A 25,361-nucleotide genomic window follows, 5' to 3' on the forward strand; every position below is an offset into this window, starting at 1 on the left:
TGGCAAGTTGTGAAATTGAATTCAATAGAAATCTGGGCTAGCAGCTGAAAATACCATGAAAGCTGCTGGATTGTCATAAAAACCCCAAGTGATTTGTTAATGACCTTCTGGGAAGTGAACCTGCCATCCCTTCCAAGACTGGCCTACACCTGACTCCAGTCCCACCATGTGGGGTTGACTCAGTACCCTCAGGATAGCCAGGAATTGGCAATAGATATTGCCCTGCCAGGTTGTCCACATCTCAAAAACAAATGTATATAAAAACAGATAGCACAATGATAAAATTGCCTGTAGACAAATTGGGCAAGTTAAAAGCTGCAAATCAGCCTTAATTAACCCATTGTAAACTGACTGGAAAAAAATTCTACCCAGGCATTTGAGTCTGGCCTGCCCAGAAAAAACACCAAAATTATAGCACATTACAGTCATATTTAGTGCTGGTAATTTTTGCATAACGGGAATTGTATCCAAAAATAAACTAACCATCACCACTTGATTTAGTGCATCTTCCCTCTGACTGTCTTCAGCCCTGGTGGTGTCCTGCACTGTGGACCTTGGCCTTTCACTTGGGTATCTAAAAATAAAAAAGACAGTGGGTAGAAAAGTGTCTTTTCTTTATGTTTCATGCAAGAGTTTAATGTCAGAAATTGTACTATCACTAACTTCTTGAAGGTGTGTGATACACAAAATTTATCTTGACTATTCTTTTTTTTAAAAATACCAAAGGCATGAGGACTGTTGAAGCTCATCATTAGATCTGTCTTCATAGCTACTTAATATGATTATTTGTCGATTGGCCTTTGCAATGTATGGAATTTTCATAAGCTTATCCCAGAAGTAGTGATTTTCCTTCAATCATTTCAATGATGCAGAAGTTTTATGTCATAACAAGTGCAAACGTAATTTTATCTTCTGTTCATTATTATAAAACAGAACTGGAGAATTATACAGAGCCATATGACATCTTTTTAAATAATGCACACTATTCTTCGCATAAAGCAAAAAAGACAGTTTGGTGTGTTAATTCTTCATTGCGCAAAGGATTAACTAAACCTTGGAGCAATATTTCATGGAACAGAAGTGACGTAATGGATCTACCACTTGACCTATGTTTGTTTATTTATGTATATGTTAATAGGGTTTGGGGCTGGATTTTTGGTATATATCATCGTTCTGGCTGGCTAACTAAGGATTTAGTTACCGTGCATTTGAAAAAGGTTATTGGCTATTATTTGACGTCGTCATTTATCGCTTTTTAATTCTTATCACTTTAAGGTTGAAGTGGTACATTCCTGAACCAACTTTATTTTGTTAATAAAAATCAGCACGATAGTTGAACTGCCCTTCCTTCAAAGAGACATTGTAATATTCCAAACAGTCAGAAACCTAGAAAGGAAAACAGTTGATCTCTAGTTTTCAGACCCACTGGCTGACTGACACTGAATATGCTATTGTCCATATTTCACTGCATTTAGCTGTTGTGCTCACTTGAGCCAACAGCATGCCGTTGTGCAGCCCTTGTAATCTATACACATGAATAATAAGGATCTCCATGGCATAGGAGTCACTGATCAATCTTTAACATGCCTGCCACTTTAGTATTCCAGGTAAATATTATTGCACCACCATTATTTGTTGTGTGCAAATTGTATCTCATTCCTTGCACAATATAATGCTGTGCCATGTATCCAAAGATAATTGTTTTAGACAGCACTGGACTCTTGTTTTCTTTTAGAAGCATTCTTCAGGGCCATTTTCGCACAAGCAGGAATGGTCGATGTTTAGTAAGACAAGTATTGAAGTCTGATACAAAAACTTTGGATAGTGTATGCAACAGAAATTATAAGTGTAACAATTACATTACTATTATACAAGTGTAACTCTTGGTGCTGATGGTATTTTCAGGAGCAGTTAACAACTGTATCTGGAAGGGCAGTTGCACCTTGGGGGCCGGGGTTGGGGGGGGTGGCGCGGGAAGCGAGAGAAGTCAAATTGACATAGTAATTCCATGCAGTATCACAATTCATTGATGTGTGGACCCTAAACATCAGTGATCATCCTTGAGTAAATATTGTGAATATATAAGAGTTCCAGTAAATTTTCTTTTCATGAGTACTGCAATTAAATAAAAGAAAATTTGGGAGAATATAGCTTTCAAATCAGGAATGGTTTACTTCAAAAATAAATAAGGTCTTGGCCTGCACATGCGTGAATGTTTTAACATTCGTTCCTGCAGTGCATTGGAGGGACACCAATCTCCAGGGTTGTTTGCAGGTAAGTATTTTTAAAATTACAGTTTATTTTAATTCTGTGCACTAATGCAAAGTTTGTTTTGCATTTTTTTAAAGAAAATTCTGCGAGTAGTGTTGTGGGGGAGAGTGCATTTCAGGAAAGGATTTGGGATTTCAGAGGCTTAAATTTGTCCAGATAGAGTTTGGTTTGCTTGTGGGAAGTGACATTTTAGATAGAAGTCACTATGAGGCTCACCTCCAAGATTTTTCGCTTAAAATGGGTTCAGATTACAGGAAATTCCATCCAGAAATCAGCAAAGATTAGTTCTGGCCTGGAGAAAGTGACCTGATCAAATTCAGATTAGTTTAGATTTCTGTACCAGAGTTACGATTATCCCTACCAAGAAAATCTTCAGTCCTCAAAGGGTTGTTTTCAAGTATTGATGTTGTACTTGGCTAAATTTGAAACTAGTGTCAGGCAGGACTAATTTAACAACGTGGTTGATTTGCTTGTTGCGACATGCAGTAGTATTTCCCAGATCAATGTGACCAGTGATTTGCCAAATGTAAAGGAGGAAAAACAAAGACGCCTTTATTTTACTAATAGCCGAAGTGCCTTTTACCAGATGCATGATACCTCACCTTAATGTATGATGAAATGTCATTGTGCAAGAATTATTTAAAGTAGTATAATTTGTTTTTCATATGGCAATAAGACCAGGGTTTTTTAATCTTGTTTCAACCTCATTACTAGCACAATTATTGTTGGAATTCCTTAAAGATTTAATTTTTGTTGGGTTACCTTTCACTATTGGAATGTCTGTAAATAATTGTGTCTCTTATTCTGTGTACAGTACTGTTTCTGTGACGACGACTGCTCCTCCAATAACTGCATGTGTGGCCAACTAAGTATACGTTGCTGGTATGACCAGGTAAGCAAAATAGTTTCGGCTTAGAAAAATTATCTCCCCATATTCCCTTTATGGAGACTTTAATTATTTTTTTCTGCATTTCAAATGGTTTTGATATTGTAAAGCTTGTTTATTTTGTGGACGTGTTTCTGTTTCTAGCCTACAGCCAGTGTTCGTGCTTGTTGTTTAGAGTTTGCAGCAATAGAGTCACTCAAAGCCAAGCTTTGTTTCTCAAAAACAATAAATTGGAGACCAGTACAGTTTTTATCGCTATAAATGAATTTAATGCAAGTTAAATGTTGATGGTGCTGATGTTACTTGCTATTGTTGAATCACTTATCTTGTAATATTCTGCTAGGTAAAAAGACATTAAAAAGTTATGTACTTGGCACAGTTGGCAAGAAAATTGCCATATAATTATCTCTGATGTCTTTGGAAAAGTTAGGTTCCAATGGCAACTTGCATTTATATAGCACCTTCAATGTAAAAAAAAATCCCCAGGCACTTCACAAATAAGCAAAATGAAAACTGATGCTGAGTCTGGAAGGAAGAGATTAGTTAGGGTGACTGAAAGTTCGGTCAAAAAGGTGGGTTTCCAGGAGGTTTTTAAAAGTAGAGTGACAGGTACTGAAGTGGAGCGAATTAGGGAAAGAGATCCAAAGAGTAGGACCGAGGCAGCTGAAGGCTCTGCCACCAATGGTGGACAGTTGGGAAGGGGATATAGGGCTGGAGGAGATTTTAGCGATATAGTGGGACAAGGCCATAAAGGGATTTATGGACGAGGACAAGGATTTTTAATTAAATAGGTTGGGGGATGGGAAGCCGGTGTATGGGTGAGCAGGACTTGGTGCAGGATATATGTTCGGCAAAGTTTTGGACAAGTTAGAGCTTATGGGGGGTGGGAGCACAGGCCGGAGAGAGTTTGAGTAGTAGTATCTGCAGGTGGCAAAGGCACGTATAAAGGTTTCATTGTTGGATGTGCTGATGTAATAATGCAGAAATGAAAATAAGCAATCTTGGTAGTGTGTAGAATATGCAGTTTAAAGCTCAGCTTAGGGCTAAACCAGATGCCAAGATCTCTAATGGTCTAGTTCAGCCTAAGAAAGTGGCTGGGGAGGGGGATGGGGTTAGTGGCAAGGCAGAAGAATTTGTCGCGGGGCTGAAGAAATGGCTTTGGTAAACCCAATGTTGAGCTGGAGGAAGTGGTGATTCATCCGGGACTTGATGACTGACGAGCAATCTCACATTGGAGAGGAACTTGCGGGGTCGAGAGCAATTGTGGAGAGATAGAATTGGGTATCATCAGTGTACATTTATTAGTATTGACCTGAAATTGTATGCCACCATCATTGAAAGCAAATGTGGAAAGTGTCCTTTACCTGGATAACTTTGGTTTAAAAAGAGGAGGGAAAGGAACAGATTTATATGAAATATTGCTGGTTGCCATGATTATACAGTACTATCTTTGTTAGCATTACATTTTAAAATTTATCATGGATTCTTACTTTTTTGCATGGTACTGGAGGGTGAAAGTAAGATTAGGTTTGAACAAATGTGGAATCAGCATGATCTTCATGTGGGGCAAGATAAGTAGTGTTTTAATTTTATTTAAATTGAGGGTTGATATTCGAGATGTTTTCTTCAACGTTTTGATTGCACTTCAACGTAGGCATTTGGAGGAATCTGAACAATGTGCAACATCTTAGGTTGAAACTGTATAAACTCTTTAGTGAAAGGAAAGTAAATGCTATCTTTGCTTAAGCATTTTGATTTTTTTTAAATGCTAATGCTTCCTTAAAAAATGTATACTTACCAGGCACTTTAGAAATCCAGATAACGGTCTTCTCTTTCCAATTATTTTGAACAGGAAATTTATAAAACTGAGCAAATTAGAAATCAGAATTAGTTGATAATTGATAACATTAAAATAGAAAATGGTTTAATTTTTGTGACACTTCCCATAGCAGCACTCCTGTGTTTAATTGTTTATAGAATGGATTACATAAAAAATGTTTAAGCAGTTAATGCTTTTGTCAGTTATTCAAGTGTTTAAGCTCATCACAGTCAAAAAGAAAAATGTAGTGCATTGTATTTTAAGGATGGGCGACTTCTCCCAGAATTCAACATGCTGGAACCACCACTCATCTTTGAGTGTAACCATGCCTGTGGATGTTGGAGGACATGTAAAAATCGTGTGGTACAAAATGGAATCAGGTCAGGCAGAGTTTGTTGTATTACTTTTATTAATTTAATGTAAACCACAAAGGCAGAGCTTACAGTATTTGATGGAAAATTGATTATATTTACTTGTAAATGTGGTCTGCCTGTTCGGGCGATAGTTCGAGTAAAATTGTTAACACTTTCAGATTCAAGATGTGTGTAGTTTCTCAATGTACTTGGATGCAGATATTATTTATCTTGTATAAGATTGCTTGTTAGCCACAGCACAGTGCTTGAGCATTGGTCTGAACTTATACACCCAAGTTTGAATTTCATTTTTAACTGATATTTCACTTTGCCTGTTCCAAATGGATGAGGTTCATCACTTTCAGCTAACTTTCTGAGGAAGGAAAGCAACCTGGAGGATTATTTCCTGTATTCATCAAGAAATTGCACTGGTTGACCAAACAGTAAATTGAAACAGAATTCAAGCTCCCATCCCCTCCTTTTTAATGCTTGATTCTCCAGACTGTACAGTACGAGATTGCTACACAGTGTTGTAGAAATTGCAACACAGGAAGTAGCCATTTGGACATTCATGCCATTGGCAGACTAGCTCTTCAGCTGAAGCTATCTGTTCTAAAACCATTTCCCTGCTCTTGCCCTGTATCCTATAGAACCAGAGACTTAGTTTTCCCATTCTGTTCTGATTTTGTTCCCTTTTTTTAAATGCAATATTTATAGCATGGATAAAAGCACCAAATGTAGTGGGGGAGACTGGAATATTGTTTGGTATCATTGCTCTAGCAAAGAGTTGGCACAAGCACGAGAGCCAAATGGATGGTCGTGTGAAACACTAAGGACAGCGTTGTGTTTAAACAAATGCTGCAACTCAACAAGGTGTACATTTGCAACAGTCTGTGCATAACAGTACTGATATCTACAGCAATTCGACAACTGGTAACTCTCAAAATAATGCTTAGAACAAATTATTTTACGGTGCTTTGATCACAAAATCACCTAGATTCAAAACTGAGCTCTTCAATCTGTCTGCTGTTCTGCAAACTGAAATGCATCATCGAGAACCAAGGATTTTTTCGCTGCCACGAGCAAGAATTTTTTTTACGAATCTCCTATTTTGCTACTGGCAGAGAATAAAATATTTGCTTTTCTTTTAGATTTTATTGAAATTTAGCCATGTTGAGAATACTAACATTTCCCCTTCCCATGATGCTGTAGTCAAAGCTGTTTGTAACCTCTGTGTAATGCATTGTATTGCATGATTTTGATAATATTCTGGCTCCGAAATAACTTGTTTCATAGTCATGAATTCTCATCTTACCGTGTTTAGTTCCTAACTGTAATTTTACATGGTAAGTTTGGTTTCATAGGGGATAGTTCCACTTGCAGGTTAATAGCAATTAACTATTCAAGTACAAAATAATATCAGATTTCACACTTTGTTTTCCTTTGAAATATAATGGGTAAAATTAATGAGCTTTAAAAAGACTCTCATTATTCGTGTCTTCTCGTCTTCACATACAGTGAATTACTTTTGAAATGCATGACTTGTTCTGTGGGCAAGTGCAGCAGCTATTTTGCACACAGGATCTCGCAAAGAGCAGTGCGATCAATGACTGGTTAATCTGTGGCATGGTCACTTTCTCCAAGTTTTTTTGCAGACATTTGCTTAGAACTGTGCTATATTTACAAGTATTTCTCAGTTGCCTCTTCTGTTTTGTCATCTTTACAGGGTTCGACTACAGACCTATCGTACAAACAAAATGGGATGGGGTGTACGGTCATTGCAGGACATTCCCAAGGGTCATTTTATCTGCGAGTAAGTGTTAGACTTCGGTGACATGCTACAAATAAAGAATTATTTATTTTTAACATGAGTTCCCTGAATAAATGAAAAGGATTCAAATGCTATTATTTCAAAACTCAGGCACAACATATGGCAAGGTTTTTACTTTCCCCACTAGTCTGTGAAGGACATTGATAATGGTGCACTTTTAACAATTCTGAAGTTAAGAGTATAAAAAAGTATAGAATGACGTACGACTGTTTGGCCCACCAAGCCTGTTTCTTCCACAGACTGAGCACTTTGGCCTATATTAGACAGGACACAAATTATAGTCTGTTGAAGGAAGTGAATAATTACAGGTATAACTTCCAGAAATCTGAAGCTATGAAAAATGTCTCCCCCTTGGGTAATTTACCAAAGCTCCAGGATACCAATTTAAAGGTTGCAGTTTTGAGCTGCAGCAGATGCTGATGTTCAAGATTCATATAGAAAAACATACAATGCCCTTCATTCTCATCTGCCTGCTTGTTGCAGGAGAACATGGGGTAGTTGCCTGTATCTGATTTAGATAACAACAGTTACGCCCACATTGTGATTGAGTGTATTCTCATTAATAGTCTTACTGTATATTTATATTGGAAAAGTCTTTATGTGGCAACAGCCATTTCAGAAGAATTCAGCGTTAACTAGTTTTTATATAATAATTGTTATTTCTCTGTCTTTACCTGTAGCTTTTTCTTTTGTATTTTTGATGTTCACCTCTCTCAATCTTCTGCCTTTCTATATAATCAAAGTTTAATTTTGTTCTCTGCATGGTAAATGAGATCTCTGCTGTGGACACTTTATCCACAGTCATTTTTCTCACAATAATCCTTGAGATGATCTGATTTTGATGCTGGTGAAAATGAGAATTCTGTGGGAATAGCATCGTCTTTGAAACGCTTTAAGAAACTGGACTGTTCATACGAATATTTCTATTCCACCTTGGAATTGTTCACATTAACGAGAGGGAGAGAGATCATCAATTGTTCCTCCTATCCAAAAGAGTAGAAATCTGCTTTTAAATATTTCAAACTTCTAGCTTCATTGACTAATTATTAAATAGATGAGGATTAGGGATGAGTAACCGATTCAGGTTTGGCATTTCTTCTGTACATTCTCTTGTTTTCAGAAAATTTCTGTGGACCCAGAGGTGGCGCTATTTTACTAAAAGAACACTATTGTATTTGAAAAGGATTTTGCTTCTACAAATATTGAGGGGTGGGGGAGGAAGACACATTGCAGTGTTAAACTAAAACCCTTTTGTAACACTGATTTTGGTCTCATGGAATGGCAAAACCTGCCAACAATAAATATATCTGGACATGGTCCAGAAAATCCAAATCCTCTGGTGCCCCTTTAGAAACAGTACTTGCTGACGAGTTTAAGATTTATGGGTCAAACGACCATAACATTAGCTTGCATTTATTATGTATTGCATATGTGTGTTGAAGTAAAACAAATATTTAATTTCACCACCAGGGGGTGCAATGGTCAGAAAGTAATACATAGACATAGAAGATGCAACACGGAAAAGGGCCATTCGGCCAAACCAGTCCGTGTGCAAGCAAATACAGGAAACATTTTTTTATCCGGCACGGACGGGACCGATGTGGTGCCGGTTCATCAAAAATTCCGGATAACCGAAAGCTGTAGTAAAAGATACGGAGCTGAGAGTTCCGTATAAAGCAACAAACCCTGTTGCTTAGCAACAAGTTCAGAACAATGGCCACAAGTTCCAAGCGTCTGTGTAGCTCAGCAACAGCTGCAGCCACACCCTTGCACAGCAACAGATGGAGGAAGGCAAGTAATAAAAGTTACCTGAACCTACTCCTGAATTTTGCCGGTTAACCGAGATTTCTGGTTATTTAGGTGCCGGTAAATCGAAAGTTTCCTGTAGTTCTAATCATATTTGCTCAGCCTGATCCCATATCCCTTCAACGCCTTTCTTTCATCGGCACCTATCCAAAGCAATCTTTCTAAGGCAGATATTAATGGCCAGCATTCTTCTTGTGTATTTTATGGGAATTTCACCATTATAAGTAACTAGAATTCATTGGTGTTGTGTATTTGCATGAATGTTTGAGCATCTGTAAAATGTCTGTTGTAAGTTTTGGAAGCATTTGCTCAATGTCATTTCTAAAAGGTGATATATTTCCACATCAAAATTAAATTTAAGTTTTCGAGGATTGGCATTTGTGTTCACTTGGTACAAGAAAATCAGCTGCGTTGAATATTTTTCCAGGCATGGATACTAGAAAAAGCTATATTTTTGATCTATATGCCTGGATTTTTAAGTTATAACTTTCTCAGCATGTTCTCATGAAAAGCTCAGTCGTTTCTGGCCAGCCTCGCATCTTTCACTCCTCCATAAATTTATGCTCCTGCATAACAATGGTGCCTGTATCCTATACTGCACCAAGTTCCGCTCAACCAACACCCCAGTTAAACTGGAACAGTTACTTATGAAATGATGAGCGAGGACAATCAGTGTTCACTGTATCCGTTACATACTAGAATCTCATGCATCTAACTCTCTGAGGCATCTCCAGGAGACTATAGTTACCCAGGACGTATCTCTAGACTTAACTAATTACACTCCCTCCATGCCTCATATGCGTCTCAGTGACCTCGTATCCATCAGGCCTGTCACTAATGTTGGTGCTCCTGCTCCACTTTGTGTCTCGTAGCTTTCAATAGTCCTGTCTGCCAAAAATGTATCCATCACCCACTGGAAATTCCTAAAATCCTGCTTTCACTGCCTACCCGGTGAGGCTATTTTGCGTTTCTGCTACATTGTGCATGATGAAATTATTTCTTAATTATTTATTCAACTTTTCTCATCCAAGCTTGAATCCATGTCCCCTTGCCCTAGAACTGCTGCTAAACTAGATCCCAGAGTGATAGTCGATACCCTCTATTGTTGTTAGGATCTGAAAAATGTCATTAAGATTCTCTTTAAGCCACCTTTTTTTCCAATGTAAACAACTTTCCTCACAGCATAGGTGCCTAATGCTATTCATCAACTTTATTACCTTTTGTACTCCCTCCAAAGTCACGAATGTGCCCCCTCTCTACAGTGGCACAGTGCACACTACACAAGGTGGGAGCAGAAGCTACTTAGAACAGAACATAAGAAGTAGGAGCAGGAGTAGGCCATACGGCCCCTCGGGCCTGCTCCGCCAGTCAATAGGATCATGGCTGATCCGAACCTAGACTCACGTCCACTTCCCTGCCCGCTCCCCATAACCCCTAATTCCCTTATCAGCTAGGAAACTGTCTTATCTCTGTTTTAAATTTATTTAATGTTGCAGTTTCCACAGCTCTCTGAGATAGCAAATTCCATAGATTTACTACCCTCTGAGTGAAGAAGTTTCTCCTCATCTCAGTTTTGAAAGGGCAGCCCCTTATTCTAAGATTATGCCCCCTAGTTCGAGTCTCACCCATCAGTGGAAACATCCTCCTCGCATCCACCCGATCAAGTCCCCTCACAATCTTATATGTTTCGATAAGATCGCCTCTCATTCTTCTGAATTCCAATGAGTAGAGGCCCAACCTACTCAACCTTTCCTCATAAGTCAACCCCCTCATCTCCGGAATCAACCGAGTGAACCTTCTCTGAACTGCCTCGAGTGCAAGTATATCTTTTCTTAAATATGGAAACCAAAACTGTACGCAATATTCCAGGTGTGGCCTCACCAGTACCCTGTATAACTGAAGCAAGACTTCCCTGCTTTTATACTCCATCCCCCTTGCAATAAAAGCCAAGATTCCGTTGGCCTTCCTGATCACCTGCTGTACCTGCATACTAACCTGTGTTTCATGCACCAGGACCCCCAAATCCCTTTGTACTGTAGCACTTTGCAGTTTCTCTCCATTTAGATAATAACTTGGTCTTTGATTTTTTTCTGCCAAAGTGCATAACCTCACACTTTCCAACATTATATTCCATCTGCCAAATTTCTGCCCACTCACTTAGCCTGTCTGTCCTCTTGCAGGTTTTTTATGTCCTCCTCACTCACTGCTTTCCCTCCCATCTTTGTATCGTCGGCAAACTTGGATATGTTGCACTCGGTCCCCTCCTCCAAATCGTTAATATAGATTGTAAAGAGTTGGGGTCCCAGCACTGACCCCTGCGGAACACCACCAGTTACTGATTGCCAACCCGAGAATGAACCATTTATCCCAACTCTCTGTTTTCTGTTAGATAGCCAATCTTCCACCCATGCCAGTATATTGCCCCCAATCCTGTGATTTTTTATCTTGTGCAGTAATCTTTTGTGTGGCACCTTGTCAAATGCCTTTTGGAAGTCCAAATACACCACATCCACTGGTTCCCCTTTATCCACCCTGTTTGTTACATCCTCAAAGAATTCGAGCAAATTTGTCAAACATGACTTCCCCTTCATAAAACCATGCTGACTCTGTCCGATTAAATTATGCTTATACAAATGTCCTGTTACTGCTTCCTTAATAATGGACTCCAACATTTTACCAACCACAGATGTTAGGCTAACTGGTCTATAGTTTCCAGCCTTTTGTCTACCTCCCTTTTTAAATAAGGGCGTTACATTAGCAGTTTTCCAATCTGCTGGTTCCTTTCCTGAATCCAGGGAGTTTGGGGAAATTACCACCAATGCATCCGCAATCCCTACCACTACTTATCTCAAGACCCTAGGATGTAAGCCATCAGGTCCAGGGGATTTATCCACCTTAAGTCCCATTATCTTACCGAGTACCATCTCCTTAGTGATTTTAATCGTGTTTAGCTCCTCCCCCCCCCCCCCATAGCCCCCTGTTTGTCCAGTGTTGGCATATTTTTAGTGTCCTCTACTGTAAAGACTGATACAAAATATTTGTTCAGCGTTTGTGCCATCTCCATGTTCCCCACCACTAATTTCCCGGTCTCGTCCTCTAAGGGACCAACATTCACTTTAGCCACTCTTTCTTTTTATATAACTGTAGAAACTCTTGCTATCTGTTTTTATATTTTTTGCTAGTTTACTTTCATAATCTGTCTTCCCTTTCTTAATTAATCTTTTAGTTATTCTTTGCTGGCTTTTAAATGCTTCCCAATCTTCTATCCTCCCACTAAATTTGGCTACTTTATATGCCCTTGTTTTCAGTCGGATACTATCCTTTATTAGCCACGGATGGCTGTCTTTTCTTTTACGCCCCTTTTTCCTCAGTGGAATATATTTTTCTTGAAAGTTGTGAAATATCTCCTTGAATGTACACCACTGCTCATGTACCGTCTTACACCTTAATCTATTTTCCCAGTCCACTTTAGTCGACTCTGCTCTCATACCTTCATAGTCTCCTTTATTTAAGCTTAGTGCAGGAAACTTTGTGATATCCAGCACCGACGGGACCGGTGTGTTGCCGATCTATCAAAACTGCCAGACATACAAAGTTAATGTTGAAGCATACGGAGGTTTTCATCTCCATATCTGACAACAAACACTGTTGCTTAGCAACAGCTTCTAAAGAGTCGGCTGCAGCTGCAAGCGTCTCTAGCTGAAGCTGTTGCTATAGCTACAGACCTTGCAGTGCCTGACTGGGGGGAAAAAAAAGAACGAGAACTAAAAAAAACTTATAGAAAACGGCTCCTGATTTTTGCCGTTAGATCGAGTATGCCAGACATACAACCTCCGGATAAACCAAAGTTTCCTGTACGCTGGTTTGAGATCCAACTCTCACCCTCCAACTGAATTTGGAATTCAACCATGTTATGGTCACTCATTCCAAGGGGATCCTTTACTAGGACAGTTTTTATTAATCCTGTCTCAACACACAGGACCAGATCTAAGATTGCCTGCCCCCTGGTTGGTTCAGTAACATACTGCTCAAGGAACCTGTCCCTAATGCACTCTATGAACTCTTCCTCAAGGCTGCCCTGCCCAATTTGATTTGTCCAGTCAATATGAAAGTTAAAATCTCCCATGATTATAGCGCTTCCCTTATTACAAGCCCCAACTATTTCCTGATTTATACTCCGACCAACAGAGTTGCAACTGTTAGGAGGCCTATAGACAACGCCCACTAGTGACTTTTTCCCCTTATTATTCCTTATCTCCACCCAAACTGTTTCACTCTCCTGATCCTTTGACCCAATATCATTTCTCACTATTGCAGTGATTCCATCCTTTATTAACATAGCCACCCCACCTCCCTTTCTTTCCTGTCTGTCCTTCCTAATAGTCAAATACCCCTGGATGTTTAGTTCCCAGTCATGGTCACCTTGCAGCCATGTTTCTGTAATGGCCACCAGATCATACCCATGTGTAGTTATTTGTACCGTCAACTCATCTATTTTGTTACGAATGCTGCGTGCATTCAGATAAAGAACTTTTAAATATGTTTTGTGACAATTTATTCCTGCTTTTACCCCCTTTACTACTTTACCTTTATCTTTATATATTCTGTCCCTTCCTGACACGCTCTGGTTTTTAATTCCCCCACTGCTACCTTGCTCTATTGCCTTCTCCGCTGACATTTTTATTTTTCGCTCTCTTGAAACCTTCCCCCCACTAATTAGTTTAAAGCCCTCTCTACAGCCCTAGTTATTCGATTCGCCAGGATTCTAGTCCCAGCACTGGCCAAGTGAAGTCCGTCCCAACGGAACAGTGCTCTCCTGTCCCAGTACTGGTGCCAGTGTCCCAAGAAGCAAAACCCATTTCTCCCACAGCAGTCTTTGAGCCATGCATTTAACTCTCTGATTTTATTTACCCTAGCCAAATTTGCTTGTGGCTCAGGTAGTAATCCAGAGATTATTACCCTTGTGGATCTGCTTTTTAATTTGGCCCCTAGCTGCTCATACTCCCTCAGCAGAACCTCTTTCCTTGTCCTATCTATGTTGTTGGTACCAACATGGACCACGACAACTGGATCCTCCCCCTCCCACTCCAAGTTTCTCTCCAGCCCAGAGGAGACGTCCTTAACCCTGGCACCGGGCAGGCAACACAACCTTCGGGACTCGCTCTCGGCTGCAAAGAACCCTATCTATCCCCCTAACGATACTATCCCCTACCACTACAACATTTCTTTTTACTCCCCCCACTTGAATGGCCCCTCGTTCCACGGTGCTGTGGCCAGGTTGCTCATCCTCCCTGCAGTCCCTGCTCCCGTCCTCACAGGGAGTAAGAGCCTCGAACCTGTTGGACAAGAGCAAGGGCTGCGGCTCCTCCAACACGATCCCCGTACCTGCCTCACTCATAGTCACACCCTCCTGTCCCTGACCACGGTCTACATCTGAATTAGTTAATCTAATTGGTGTGACTACTTCCTGGAACACAGAGTCCAGGTAACTCTCCCCCTCCCTGATGTGTCGCAGTGTTTGAAGCTCGGACTCCAGCTCATCAACACGGGGCCGGAGTTCATCGAGCTGCCAGCACTTGCTGCAAATGTGATCACCATGAGCTTTGGACTTTTACTCTATCCTATTGCTCTTTTATCATCTCTCCTGCAAGTTGTGTGGATGGGTTATACAAGGAGATTTATACAACAACAAAAATCCCCTTCTCGTGTAGTATCTTGTAGACTCTTAGTTTCTACAGGAGACGCCGAAGGCTTGTATTGCTGTGGTCTCTCTGTCTGCCGTATTACTATTTTGCTGGAAAAATTCCAGTTAAGTAAAACAAATGGATAACTTCCCCAAAGGGAAAAGTGCTCGTAAAAGTCGATTTGCAGCCTTGAGGGATGTTTCTCTTAATACAGCATCTGGAGAACTTGGCAACCTTGTGCATGTTTTGTCCCCAGTGGACCAATAATGGCATATTCAGATATTGCCTTCATTGGCCATGAGTTTGTACATCTTCCCATCCAGTGAAATAAATTACATTGCACTCTTCTCTCTCTAATATATTAGTGAAAGGGTGGCTTAGTTAGCCTGATGAAAATTACTGAAGTGTGTTATTGTATCCTGTGGGTTGTTTGTGTAAAAAGTGATGTTCTTTATACAATCATTGTTGGCTCATTGTCCTGGATTAATTACTTATGGCATAAATTGCATTGTATTAATGTTATTTTATGTCTGCTTTATTTATATTTAAAGTATGTATGTGTTTTTTGTGATGGCGCCGATGAAGATGGCTGCCGTCCTTGTGTGCTCCGTGCGTACCAGGCAGCTCAGTGTTCTTGCTGCTTGGTGCTCTCGGCTCGTCAAGAAAAAAGCATTTCACTGACAAGATTTCACTTCTTGTATTTAGTTATGTGATAAATAAAATAAAATTAAAATTAAAAAAAAAAAAAAAAAAAAAATAGATGATTATTCTTCATATGTTCATAGTGGAAACCATTAGAAAATATTCTTAGATATGTTCATCACTGATATGACTTTTAAAGTCTATGCCAGATTCCACTACAACTGGAGGTAAGATAAGATAGTTAAAATAGAATTGTTAGCCAGATATTGTGACCAGATTATTATATGTTCCAGCAACCATATTGGCTAATTTCAGTTTTCTAGTAACGTACCCCTTTTAGTTGATCAGTAAAAACAGTCTTTCAAACAATACCTTCTTTTCTTTGTACAAGGTATGTTGGGGAACTTATAACAGATGCAGAAGCAGATGTGCGAGAAGATGACTCCTATCTTTTTGATCTCGATAATAAGGTACTCATTATTTTGTCTCATGACCTTTCTGTACCAGATCAGTTGTACTTCCTGTGTTATTGCCGCATCACCTTAAGATTTGATTTACAAATTAGTTTATTGAATGTTGACCCCAAACCTTGAATGTTGTCCCTTTTTCTTGAAATGCTGCCTGGTGAACAGAAGAGATACCAAGAGAGAACTTCTCATTAAAGAAAATGAGCAAGAATAATAAGTTGGATGGAAAAACTGCATAAGTGCAATTCTTTTTATATCACCTGATGTACTGTCATTATTTGGTGGTTATGAATTATTGTACTGAATGAAGATAGTTTCATATTAACAATAAGAATGGAAGAATTTCAACAAAATTGACCGTAGCATTAATTTTAATATGCAAAATTATCATTTAGCGAAAGGACCACAGCATGTTGCTCACAAACTTTGAAAAGTGGCTTTGACTAATAAAGAAGAAAAGTGTAAGAGTGCTTTCAATATACAATGTAAAACTCAATCCTGTGAAAAAAAGATTGTAAAGAAATCTTCTGCCAGGGAAAGATATGATGTATTTTAATCATTCTCTCCCCACCTCGTGGGTCTTCCACACACAGTTGGGATCCACTGCACTGATGTTAGTAGTAAAACCTGTAACCAAATGGTTACACTGGAAGTATGAAGAGGTTGACATCCAGGTTGATGTGCTGTGTACTGAATTAGTGCTGAACTTTGCTAGCTTGGTGCCTCCAAAGCTAAGGCAGGGTGAGGTGCCAATCTGCATAATTTCCATTTCATCTGCTCACTGACAGGTCTGGTCGCTGATCTCTGTGGGACTGCTTCCAGCTGTGAGAGAGAGATCCAAAATAGCGATCCTCCACAGGGAAGCAAAGGACAATCTCTCTCATCAACTGGGAAATGTTTTCACATTATTTAGCTGAGGAAGTACTTGATTTTGAAATTACTGTCGCTGTACATGACCTTTTAAATATATATTTTGTGTTGTTTGCTCTTGGAGGTTTCAGCAAATTCCCATTAAGTTCAGCTTTGAATTAATCTCCCTGATTCTGATTTTGCTTGGTAAACCACTAATGTTATATTCTTTGGGACAAAATGGCTATCCATCACAATGGTGAATCCAAGGGTATTTATAAGAGAGCGTATTAGGTAATTGTATTAGACAGCATGGGACATGGATGAAATAATGACTGAACAGATTTCCTGTGACGTTGCACACAGTGAATCAGGGATTTTGTAAGAAGGGTGTCATGCCAAGTAGAATTAGAAGAAACACTGATGTACCAGTAATGGCGGTCATCCTGTGACTTGGGCAAACAGGGAAGAAGGCCTGGAATCTGGCAGTACTGGGATGGGGGCATTGAGGGAGATTCTGGACAGGTGTTGGGATCTAGAATCATTGGAAGGGAGGATCTGCGAGCATGGTGAGGGGGAGGTCTTAGGATCTCGGAGCAGTAGGATGGTTATGGGATTAGGAAGCACTGGAATTGTGGTCTAAAAGTTTGTGAGCATGTATCAGGGCCCCAGGATCTGGGAGCTTGGGGCAGAGATTTGGGGTTCAATAGGATTGGGGAGCTGTTTGGAAGCTTATGGGGCCAGTGTCAACAACAACAACTTGTATTTGTATAGCGCCTTCAGCGGAGTAAAACATCCCAAGGCACTTCACAGGAGCGTTATAAGACACAAAATTTGACACCGAGCCACAAAAGGAGAAATTTAGGGCAGGTGACCAAAAGCTTGGTCAAAGAGGTAGGTTTTAAGGAGCGTCTTAAAGGAGGAAAGAGAGGTTTAGGCAGGGAATTCCAGAGCTTGGGGCCTGGGCACAGAAGGCAAGGACGCCAATGGTTGGGCAATTATAATCGGGATGCTCAAGGGCAGAATTAGAGGGGCGCAGATGTCTCTCGGGATTGTGGGGCTGAAGGAGATTACAGAGATAGGGAAGGGCAAGGCCATGGAGGGATTTGAAAACAAGGATGAGAATTTTGAAATTGAGGCGTTGCTTAACCGCCTGGTAGTATTGTATCTGGTAGTATTCGGGGCTAATGAAAGTATTAAAAGGCACAAAGGCAGTTCATTGGGTAAATAATCAGGTTACTGTTTGTAATTATTTAAATTTTGTTTGAAATTTTAATCTGGAAAAAATGGCAGCTAAAACATTTTCAGAAAGCTTTTTGCATGATTCGATTGGTTTATCAACAAACTATGACAGCAGAATGTTTACAGAGAAGTAGTTACATCTTTTGATAAAGTTTTCTCAGTACAAATATTTGCAGTCATTTTCAACTTTAAATGTTGACACAACAGCTGAAAATTGTGAGCCAGGTAGAGGTTTATGGACAGGAAGTGTGATCCGCGTGCAAGGTTTATAATTTAGACAAGTCGATCTCTTACGGTGTTGCACACTAAGTTGGAGAATATCATTTCACCTGTTTGTGCTTTCTTTGTGTTGCTGTTTTTTTTACTCTCGTTCCCCTTTTGCTTCTGTCTCTTGCTCTTCTGCTTCTCTTCCTCAACTCTTTTTGTGCTTCTCTGTCCTTTTTTCTCCTTTTTTGGGGAAGTGATGATAGCGTGACTTGGTGTGGCAGGTAAAGGAACCACCAATGGCTACAGACTGCATTTAGGTTGAAAATCTCAAGCCCTTCATTTTCCTACTACCACCTCACTGTGGCGTTGCCACATTGGGGAAACACTGTGTGTATGTAGATAAACCTGTATAATCCCCTTTTTAACTGCTGTATTCCCCTCCCCCCGCAAGACAGTTGCAAGCTGAGAGGAATAAGGCATGTTCAGACTTGCCTGCTGCTGAGAGAAGGAAAACCAATCAGGTTCCAGCAGGTGACCAATCCGTGAGTCATCACAGGTTCGCGGGCTTTACGAATTCAGTACTGTATTGTGAGAGTTGGAGTAAAGACCTATTTCTTGTAGCTCGCTGTGTTGCCTATTTCTTTACGCGGGAGACTGCAGTCTCCCACATCACTTCCATTACTACTTGTTCAATTCCTGTATCCTCTCTTCCCGCGCCCGCCCCCCCCCCCCCCCTGTTCAGCTGTCATTCACCTCACCGCTAACTCTCCATCTACTGCCGCTTCCCCCAGGGACAAGCGACAAACAACCAGAGGCCCTGCACCCTCATTCTGTTTCCTTACTCCCCTTTTTCTTCCTACTCTCATTTCTTGTTTCCCTCAAAGAGGCTTGTTTGACTTCAAATTTCAACCTTTTTTAAAATAGAAAGAAATCAGATAGAATTAGTAGTAAAGACATTATTCCTCCCCTTTTCTCTGCTTATAGGTGCTAATAATTAGAAGCTTGGTCTCACAGCTTTAAGCATCTGCCTTTTCTGACTGTCAGGTGAAACAACTGACTAGGTTCAAAAACAATTTTGAAAATTGAATCACTAGCATGAAGAAAGGCTCTCTCACTCGCGTTCTCTGACCTGTGTGCCAGTGTCTCTTGTGTGTATCTGTCTATCCATCCTGATTTTGGACATTAGGAATTGCAGTTACAGAGGGAAAACAAAATGGCAACCAAAATTTTTTTTTGATGAAAAATGTGTGGACAACATTTTGAGTGATTTGTAGAAAAAAATCGCTGCAGGGCAGATTATGCAATTACAGGGTGACAAATTTACAGAAGCCAACCCCATCATAAAGAGAAATAGAAATTTATAATTGTGCAAAGTTGACATAAATGTGTGACATCAGGACATAAAACTTGCACACAGATTTTAATATTTTTAATATGATGAATCAATGGGCTGGATTTTAAGGGGGGGGGGGTGCGCTCCGAGGCGGTTGGGAAACCCAGGAGGCCGGCTTCCCGCAGCCTCTGCGACTAACGGCAGGGTCTGAGTTGCATGCGAGGCCTTGGTTTTCCGCCTGCAGCCAGCAGATGGAGAGGCTGGCTAGCTGCAGGCGGGTAGGGCTGCGGCACTAGGCCGCACGGAGGAGGGATCAGGTGGGGGAAAGCAGAGATCACTTTGGGACCGGCCACCAGAGGACTGTGGATGGCCTCAGAATGAATGTTGGGGGGGTTGGGGGTGTCCGGGAAGGCGATCGGAGGCCTTGTGAGGGGGGTCTCCGATTGTGGGTGTTGGATCCAGGAGGTAGGTGTAAAGGCACTTGCCTCCTCGATGTAGCAGTCCTTGCCTTGCTGTAACTGCCGGGTTTTACGAATTGTGTAAAACCCGTCCAGATGCAGTTAAAAACAAAATGGAGGTTAAAAAAGAGACTTCCATCCTCACTGTAATATTTCAATTGACGTCCCGCCTCCTGGCAGCGGGTTGGCTGCTCGCTCCCATCCTGTTTCACGTCCAGCCTCCGTTAAAGCCGAATGTGGGTGGGTTGGAGACGGATTCAGGTCGGGAATCCGATTCTTATCAATCTTACCTCCACGCTCCAAACCCACCCATTTTTTAATGTTGAATAGTGAACAAGCCGTCATAGTAACAAGAGCACTTCAAGTAGTGTAAATGGAGTGCAGGATTTACCCTTTTTTAAAAATTGTTTAATAAAGCTAAAAAATAATTGCAAGTGGTAAGGAAGATCACATAGTACTGCCAAAATTAATATATCAAAATCACTCTAGCTGAGAGAATTTCATCAGACCAGCACAAGCCATCCCCTAATGTATAATGTTATTGACATCAAGCCATGGTATTGACAGAAGCTGCAGTAGCTATGATTGCTTCAGCTTTGTTTTGGAGAATATGAACACTTAAAAGGAAAGGGTGTGGGTATTCTTGCTGATTACTAAAGTAAAGTGGAATTACTTTGAACAATGTGTTTAATCAGCCATCTGGAAATTAGGTCTGTAAATTTTTTTTAAAGATTAATCATCTTCTGAATGGTGCATATGGTTTTGAAAATTAATTATTTTTTCTTGTTTAGAATAAAAATTGAATACGTGAAAAATGTGCATTCTAATGCTTGCTTGACCGTTGACTAATATTTAAAGACAATCTAAATACTGTAGTAGATTTAAATTCTCTGGCATTAAATTCAACTGCTTTTTCAAATTTAAAATCTTAACTTCTAAATGGAGGATGATTAGTGTTTCAGTTCTTACTCTTAGAGGTGTGTTCATTTGTGGCTGTCGGATCTCCGATTAGGATGCAGAGAAATGCCTAATAAAATGCTCTCAAATCAAGCAACTTTTTGTGATTAATTTGCACGTTGACATGTTGAGTAATGTAAATTCCACTGTATAAACACAGAAAAATTGTACCAATGGGACCATTGTGTGCAGTCCTCTCCTGCCCATTAGTTACAAATGTTATTATAGATAAGGGATTGAAAAAATGATTGAGTGTCCTTCTGAAATTTGGCTGTCCTTAAAAATGTGTTGCCACCCTCCGTCTGCTCCACGATGACATGCAAGCTGTGATCCTTACTAACGGATCCATCACAGACCCAATATAAGTGAAGACTGGGGTCAAGCAAGGCTGTGTCATTGCACCAACGCTCTTCTCAATCTTTCTCAGTGCAATACTTCATCTCACCTCTAACAAGCTTCCCGCTGGAGTGGAGCTAATCTACAGGACGAACGGGAAACTGTTCAATCTCCGTCGCCTTCAGTCCAGAACCAAGATTGTCCCAACCTCCTGTTATTGAATTACAGTATGCAGACGATGCTTGTGTTTGTACACACTTGGAGGCCAAACTCCAAGCCATCATTGACTCCTTCACTGAAGCATACGAGAGACATCCTTACGTTAAACATCCGAAAGACAAAGGTTCTTTACCAACCTGCCCCCACCAACACTGCCTCCCGACTATCATGACGAGACCCTGGACAGCGTGGGCCACTTTCCATACCTTGGGAGCCTTCTGTTAGCAAGGGCAGACATCGATGACAAAATCCAACACCGCCTTCAATGTGCCAGTGCAGCCTTCGGCCGCCTGAGGAAAAGACTGTTTGAAGACCAAGACCTCAAACCCAGCACCGAGCTCATGGTCTACAGAGCAGCAGTGATACCCACCCTCCTGTGTACTTCAGAGACATGGACATTGTACAGTAGGCACCTTAAAGCACTGGAGAAGCATCACCAACACTGCCTCTGTAAAATCCTGCAAATCCATTGGCAAGATAGGCATACCAATGTTCTGATGAACGGTCATCGACCTGAAACGTTAACTCTGTTTCTCTCTCTACAGATGCTGCCTGACCTGCTGAGTATTTCCAGCATTTTCTGTTTTTATTTCAGATTTCCAGCATCCGCAGTATTTTGCTTCTGTACCAATGTTAGTGTTCTCTCTCAGACCAACATCCCTGGCATTGATCACGCTCAATCAGCTCCGATGGATGGGCCACATTATCTGCATGCCTGACAAAAGACTCCCGAAACAAGCACTCTATTCTGAGCTCCGTCGTGGCAAGCGGTTTCCAGGAGGGCAGAGAAAATGCTTCAAGGACGACCTCAAAACCTCTTTGAAAAAATGTCACATCCTCATTGACTCTTGGAAATCCCTGGCCCAAGACCGCTCAAATTGGAGAAGCATTCGAGAAAGCACCGAACACTTGAGTTTCTTTGTCGCGAGCACGTGGAGGCCAAGTACAAACAGCGGAAGGAACGTATGACAAACCAAGCACTCCACCCACGCGTCCCTTTAACCACTACCTGCCCCACCTGAGGCAGAGTCTGTAGATCCCGCATAGGACTCATTAGTCACCTGAGAACTCACAATATTGGAGTTGGAAGCAACTCACCCTCGACTCCAGAGGACTGCCTAAAAAGAAGAATTAGTTACAAATGTTGTTATAAATAACGGATTGAAAAAATTGGAAGAAAAATGGCACAAGTTAAATGAGTAAATTCAGAGATATAAAATTAAAATGGAACAAGAAAAAGGGAAAACTAAACAAATGAAGGGAGGAAAAACCTATTCTAAGAGGGAAGAAGAGTATATCCCAGAACAACTTAAAATCCCAACAATAACCTTTCTAGAAACCTTAATTGTATAGATTTCAGACTCTTTTTGGAAGTTGCAAGATTTATTGTGATGGTAAAAAGATAGTGTACTGGTTGAATTTTGAACAAATTGACACGTGTGACCAAGGTAAAGAACAATGTTGTTTGAACTTTATCCAGTGGTTTCTAAGAAATCAACATTTTTCCCATTTAGGAGTTTGCACAGGATGCAGGAAGATTTTTTTTTTTTTAAACTTAGAACGATTGAATATCTATTCGAATACAAGGCAGAATGTGTATGTTACAGTGTAAGGGGTGGAATTTTTTTTTAAATCTCGACAAACTCATCCCCACTGATTTGGAGCCACTCTTGTAGCTGATCGACCCCCCCCCCCCCCCCTCTCAAAACACCCTGTCTGTTTCTTGCAGCTTATGGCTTAAATCTCAAAGGGTGTTGGAAGATCTATTATCCTCTGTACTTACCATCAGGAACGACAGGAGTTATTTTCCTGCAGTTTTATAGCCTTTATGTTGCATGTTGATGTTTGGCCTCTGCTGTCGTGTGCTTATTGTTAATTACAAACGTTACCCATGTGCTAAGACCACCCCGACATGAAACCAAATTATTTTCATAAAATAGGCAAGAGAAATAACTTGCAGATAGATTGCCAAAAAAAAAGGATGATCACACGCTGAGAGTTTTCATCATGAGTATGTACTGACTCAAAACCAGCTCAAGTATGGAACTATGTCTTTCATTTGCTCTGATCATTCATTTCCAAATTTGTGGGAAAACATGCTCTTGTTTTTTCCCCCTGTTGATTAAAAAAAGTCAACTGTGCCAGATAGCGGATCTTCATAGCGGTCTGACATAGTGACTTTGGCACCTCCAGAGATGCCTTTCATTGTTTTAATGAAATGTAGACTTATCAGTGGAATTCACAAAACAACAAACTAACCTTTCCACTTGGAAATAGAATCATACAGCACAGGAGGCCATTCGACCCACTGTACCTTTGCCGACTCTCTGAAAGAGCTATCCAATTAGTCACACTTTCTTGCTCTTTTGCCACAGCTCTGCAAATATATTCCTTTTCAAGTATGTACCCAATTCCCTTTTTCAAAGTTACTATTGAATCTGCTTCCACCACCCTTTCAGGTAGTGCATTTCAGATCATAACTCGCAGCATAAAAAAAAATTCTCCTCCTCTCCTCTGGTTCTTTTGCCAATTACCTTAAATCTGTGTCCTCTGGTTATCGACCCTTCCATCACTGGAAACAGTTTCTCCTTACATTAAAAGCCTTAATCATTTTGAACACCTCTGTTAAATCTCCCCTTAACCTTCTCTTCTATTCTCCACAATAATTTGTAAAAACAGCCTGAATGTAGCACTATTGTGTGCTGTTAATTAGTTACCAAATGGTTATAATTTCAGCTTTGCTTGAAGCATCATGGCAAAATTGTGTAACCTGGTATTGTTGCCTTCAGTTAATAGAATTCAATGAAAGATGGATAATTGTAATCAGCACATGCACATCTTTACATTCAAAAGAATGGTTTTATTTTAAATACACTAGGTTTATCATTCAAGAGGATAAGCATATTTGCATCCTTGTGGGTAGAGTGTGTTACAATAAACCAATGAGTTATCCATCTCCTCCCACGGACAAGTACACTTTTAATTTCCAGGCACTGAATTTACCATTCTGTAGTTAACAGTTCTCTTAACCATCATATTACTAAGTTCTAAACATTCATTTATTTCTTTAGTACATTTCATACCTGGTTATATTCTATATGCTTGAATTCTGATTCAACACTTCTGGGTAAACAGTACCGAAGCAGAGAAATCTCTGATATTCATAATCATTTTCAGATGTTTTTCCTTTTCTGTGCTTATTAAAGGCATGGGCTATTAGTGTTGGGGAATAGAACACTTTTCCACTCAGACACCCAGTGTCAGCATCAAATATTTGCAGGTCATGCACACAGCTAGATGCAGAGTAAAGCTTCCTCTACTCAGTTACCACTTCAGAAGAGTGCTTTATAATGCACCATTATGCCATGTTGCTGCTCCCATATCTATCTATCTATCTATCTATATAAACTGATCTGTCTGTCTGTCTGCCCTCGCGTGTGCGTCTGTCCGGCTATGCGCTCGAAAGTTATAGAGCGTACCTACGCGTGCGTTACGTCGAAAGAAAGCTTACCTTTCCGAAACGGTGGTAAGCGTATTTACGTTTCGGCCGGACAAAAATCGCGCCCGCGGTATCCGAAAAACGTTCAAAATTCCGCTCATTAGCATCTCCTTATTCGCTCATTAGTGACAGTGACCTCGAGGTCGACCAATCGTACGCCGGGTTCCTGGCGCGTGCGGTCGGGCCCTCCTACGGTCGAGTGACGGGACGATTGACCAATCCTACGCTTTGGTGACCTGTCGGTCAACCAATTGGTGCGTGTGTGTGCGGGCCTTATCGTTCTGAACCGAGGTGAGTCGCCGCCATCTTGATTCCAAACTTTTCCTTTTTCCCGCTTTCTGCGCCTTTCAAAAAAACGTTGCTTTCAAAACACATACTGTTTTTTTAAAAAGTTAATTACTTTCTAAATCTTTTATCTAATCTCATTAATTTTCCTACCTTTCCCCGTTTTTCCAGGTAGGCCTCGAAGCCTCGGCCTCTCCTCCGCACCCACGCCCGAGCT

General features: G+C 40.5%; 1 protein-coding gene across 7 annotated transcripts in view; it reads left to right on the forward strand.

The window, feature by feature from the left end:
• LOC147101823 (histone-lysine N-methyltransferase EHMT1-like) overlaps positions 1-25,361 on the forward strand; it is a 158,397-nt gene that overhangs the window by 121,682 nt on the left and 11,354 nt on the right. For 6 of the 7 annotated variants that reach the window (XM_085965788.1, XM_085965787.1, XM_085965792.1 and 3 more), the window contains 4 exons: positions 3,086-3,163; positions 5,241-5,356; positions 7,056-7,142; positions 15,684-15,762. In XM_085965788.1, coding sequence (XP_085821914.1) covers positions 3,086-3,163; positions 5,241-5,356; positions 7,056-7,142; positions 15,684-15,762 — 360 coding nt within the window. Of the gene's footprint in view, positions 1-3,085; positions 3,164-5,240; positions 5,357-7,055; positions 7,143-8,630; positions 15,408-15,683; positions 15,763-25,361 lie in introns of those variants that run through there. The other variant, XM_085965793.1, reaches the window with a different exon arrangement.

The sequence above is a fragment of the Somniosus microcephalus genome, chromosome 23, assembly GCF_052327205.1.
Source record: "Somniosus microcephalus isolate GS21.2 chromosome 23, FLI_Smic_1.0, whole genome shotgun sequence".
Taxonomy (NCBI): domain Eukaryota; kingdom Metazoa; phylum Chordata; class Chondrichthyes; order Squaliformes; family Somniosidae; genus Somniosus; species Somniosus microcephalus.